The 3469-nt window shown below is 38.7% G+C and overlaps 1 protein-coding gene across 1 annotated transcript; it reads right to left on the bottom strand.

Moving 5' to 3' along the window:
- Positions 1–2167: 2167 nt before the first annotated feature.
- LOC101305281 (probable xyloglucan endotransglucosylase/hydrolase protein 15-like) lies at positions 2168–3469 on the bottom strand (the record flags this gene model as incomplete). The annotated part of the gene is made up of 3 exons (XM_004303815.1): positions 2168–2603; positions 2908–3101; positions 3221–3469. Coding segments are annotated over 3 exons (879 nt in total), but the record flags the coding sequence as incomplete, so codon positions are not given.

Below are 3469 nucleotides of genomic sequence, written 5' to 3'. Positions count from 1 at the left end.
TTCTGATTTTCTATATACTAAATTGTGTTATGTTTCGAAGAATATATATATTTTTTCAATAGAATCCTAGAAAGTAGAAACTGTTGGAGAGGAGAGATCCCACATTGGAAAAGTGACAAATAAAATATAACTTATAAGTGGGTGGATCATTCCTAATTGTACCGAGGCCTTTTGTGATTAAAACCCAACACCTTAAAGGTGGTTAATTTGGGACAATATCGGTACAAGGATGATCCACGAGCCACGCTTGTCGCTGTTTGACATGGTATCAGAGCGGGTCCCTCTCCAGTTGCGTCTCCATAAGCCCGGGTTGGTTCTTTCAGGGGTCATGGCCCTGGTTTGGTTCTTTCGAGTTTGGAGTTAATTCAGCCTGGTTTGGTTCTTTCAGTTGTCACTGGAAGTCTGGGAGTTTGGGGTTCTTTCGGTTATCATGGGGCCCGGGTTTAGTTTGTTAATCAGTTTCACGTGCAGACCTAAAAGTTAGGTTGCACGTGAGGGGGAGTGTTGGAGAGGAGAGATCCCACATTGGAAAAGTGACAAATAAAATATAACTTATAAGTGGGTGGATCATTCCTAATTGTACCGAGGTCTTTTGTGATTAAAACCCAACACCTTAAAAGGTGGTTAATTTGGGACAATATCGGTACAAGGATGATCCACGAGCCACGCTTGTCGCTATTTGACAGAAACTTGATCTAAAATTCCTAATTGCAGAAGCTCTCATGATCGGTCTTTCAGACTTATAATGAATTTCAGATTTTTAAGCGTAAATGTCGTTGTTTTGTGGTTTGATTTGACAATGCTGTTTGTGAATGGTTTTTTCTTTCTGTGCAATTTCAAGCTGTGGCGAAGCGATAAAGCAGCTATATCAATCATTTACTAATTTCGTGGATTGTGCGACAAAATAAAACTTTGATGGATGAAATAAAATCTTTAATTAATACATTTTCTAGAACATATAAAGATCGATTGGAGGATGTGGACACTAATTGCGTTACTTCTGAGAAATAATAGTTGAATTGCAAAATCTCAGCCTTCAAGAACGGAGGCTATATATGTCCTTTAGTAATATAACAGAAATGCAAAGAGCTTTCATTTCGTCCTTTTGCAAACACTCTATGAGCCTCTCCTCTGAAAAACAAACCTTAATGGTGATGAGCTCTTGAAATTTAGGTTTGTCTTGATTTTTCTTGATAAATTACCGCATGTAATCGATTATCAACTAACATAATTAACCCCGCAAAACATGAAATAATACTAAAAGCAGTAAACTATGATGCTCAGACGTCTTACAAAATCAAAAACTAGGTTTGTCTTGATTTAGCCAATAAACTGCAATTTGAGTCAGGTTAAACGTAAGCTAGAAAACACATGCATGAATGATCGAGAAATGATCCGAGTTTGTTACTGATGCCTAATTGCAAGTATTGATGTCTGTGTGGCGTGTTTTGTATTTATAGTAGATCATTTTAGTCATAGTTAGATTCAAAATGACTTGAGTCCATTCCAAAGAAAGTGGGTATAGTTGCACATGTTTTTTCTTCCTTAATGTCTACATGGTTTGAGTTGCTCCTACATATTCTTAAAATTCGAATGTCTGGATATTATATTATAAGAATTTCAATTTTTTTTTATATACAAAATTAAAAACATTACAAAAAAAAGCCTCTCGGACAACCCGAGCAAATAGTATCAAATAGCAGCGCTCTAGCAGCAGTTGCTGGGTATCCATCTTGCCACTCACGACTATTAAAGAGTTGGTGGCCTTCATTTGCAAAAGCATCTGCCACAAAGTTTGCCTCTCTTTATACATGGTTAAAACAAACTGAGGAGAAAGAGGTAGCAATAGTCCGAATATCTTGGACAATCTTCTGCAATCTCCATGGAGGGGATAATTTCCCATTGATGGCATCAATCACGAGCTTCGAGTCGCCATAAGAATTTCAATTTTACTTGTTTCTTTTACTTAAGCGCTGAGGAGAATTTAATTGGTAACATATCAAAGACAAAATTATTGTAAAAAAAGAAGAAGACAGAATTATGCACTTTATGGGATAATCAATTTATTTGCAAACGTTAACTTGCAGTTGCAGAAACAAAGGAACATAACACCAAAGAAAATAAGATACACAAATGTGAGGCTACGCTAGATTGACATGGATTAATTCTAGAACTTGGAATGCTTGCATTCCCGTGGCAGACCACCGGGGAACTTATTACGGTCAGCACAGTAATTGTAGACCATGTACTTCGTTTGAACCCATCGAAGCCTGTTTCGACCTGCAGCATCAAGCCCTAGGTTTCTCCATGAATTATCGACATTTGACATATTCGTGGAGGTTGGAACACAGTCTGAGTATGAGTACGGGTATGATGATAAGCCTTGGTGGTCTGATCCTAGACAAGCATTGATGCTGTATCTTCCATAAGAGGCAGTGAAAGGAGCTTGAGTCCAGTCAGTCTTCACACTCCCACCTTGTGTAGCCCAGCTATCGCCATCCCAGAAACTGGCGTAAATCGTCATGGGCTGGCTCGAAGGATACGGAACATGAAGTAGTTCCAGGTTGTTGAAAACCCTAATGGGACTGTTATCCACAAAGATTCTGCACAACAAATAAAAACTTATGTAAAACCAAAAATTCATAATGAATCTCGCACGCTCTTAATATGATATTAACACATTGTAGAATTTTCTCTTAATTTGTCTATCTTGTAAATATCTACTAGCCGGTGGCTAACCGTCGTTTATCAAACCTGTTTTTTTCGCTAGCAAGTATATATTAAGCCCTAACAAAATCGAATGAAAGATTCACTACGTGATAATGGTTTTTCCCTAGTATAAAAGATGTGATCTGAAACTTTGGTCCCGGCGGCTCTCCTCCAATTAAGTAACTAAGTACTACTTACATAATGCGATGGATATTCCAAACGACAGAATAGGTGTGGAAGTCTTCGGAGGGATCAAACCAAAGATGGAACTGTTGTTCCCTGCCCCCTATTCCCTGAGTGTAGATATTAGTACTGAGAGTGTAAGGATTCCCGGAAGTGTTTCCAAGAAACTCCAAGTCAATCTCATCATGATGGTTCCCTGAAGATGATAACTGCATCCACATATATATGCATGTTAAATTTTGATCAATGTTAAGCAGGGAAACAACACTAGGGCATTGAATCACTGTTAAAATGGATGGGAAGTTTTATAGGGATGGAGAGTAATTACATAAAACGTGGTGACAGTACCAGCAGTGTTCCCGGGGGCTAGCTTCATTTGCATGTCAAACCGTCCAAATAGGTATTGGTTCTGAGAAATGAAGCCGGAGCCGGAAGTCTGGTCCTGGGAGAGGGTGAGAAGTTGTCCTCCGTCGAGTATTTGTGCACGTTGTTCGCCGAATAAAATGTGAAAGTCTTGATAGAAATTTCTAGCAGAGGCCGTCGAGACCATGACACAAGTTATTATGAGCAAAGAGAG

Source organism: Fragaria vesca, linkage group LG6 (genome assembly GCF_000184155.1).
Source record: "Fragaria vesca subsp. vesca linkage group LG6, FraVesHawaii_1.0, whole genome shotgun sequence".
Classification (NCBI taxonomy): Eukaryota; Viridiplantae; Streptophyta; class Magnoliopsida; order Rosales; family Rosaceae; genus Fragaria; species Fragaria vesca.
This window is presented reverse-complemented; position numbering and strand designations above follow the sequence as displayed.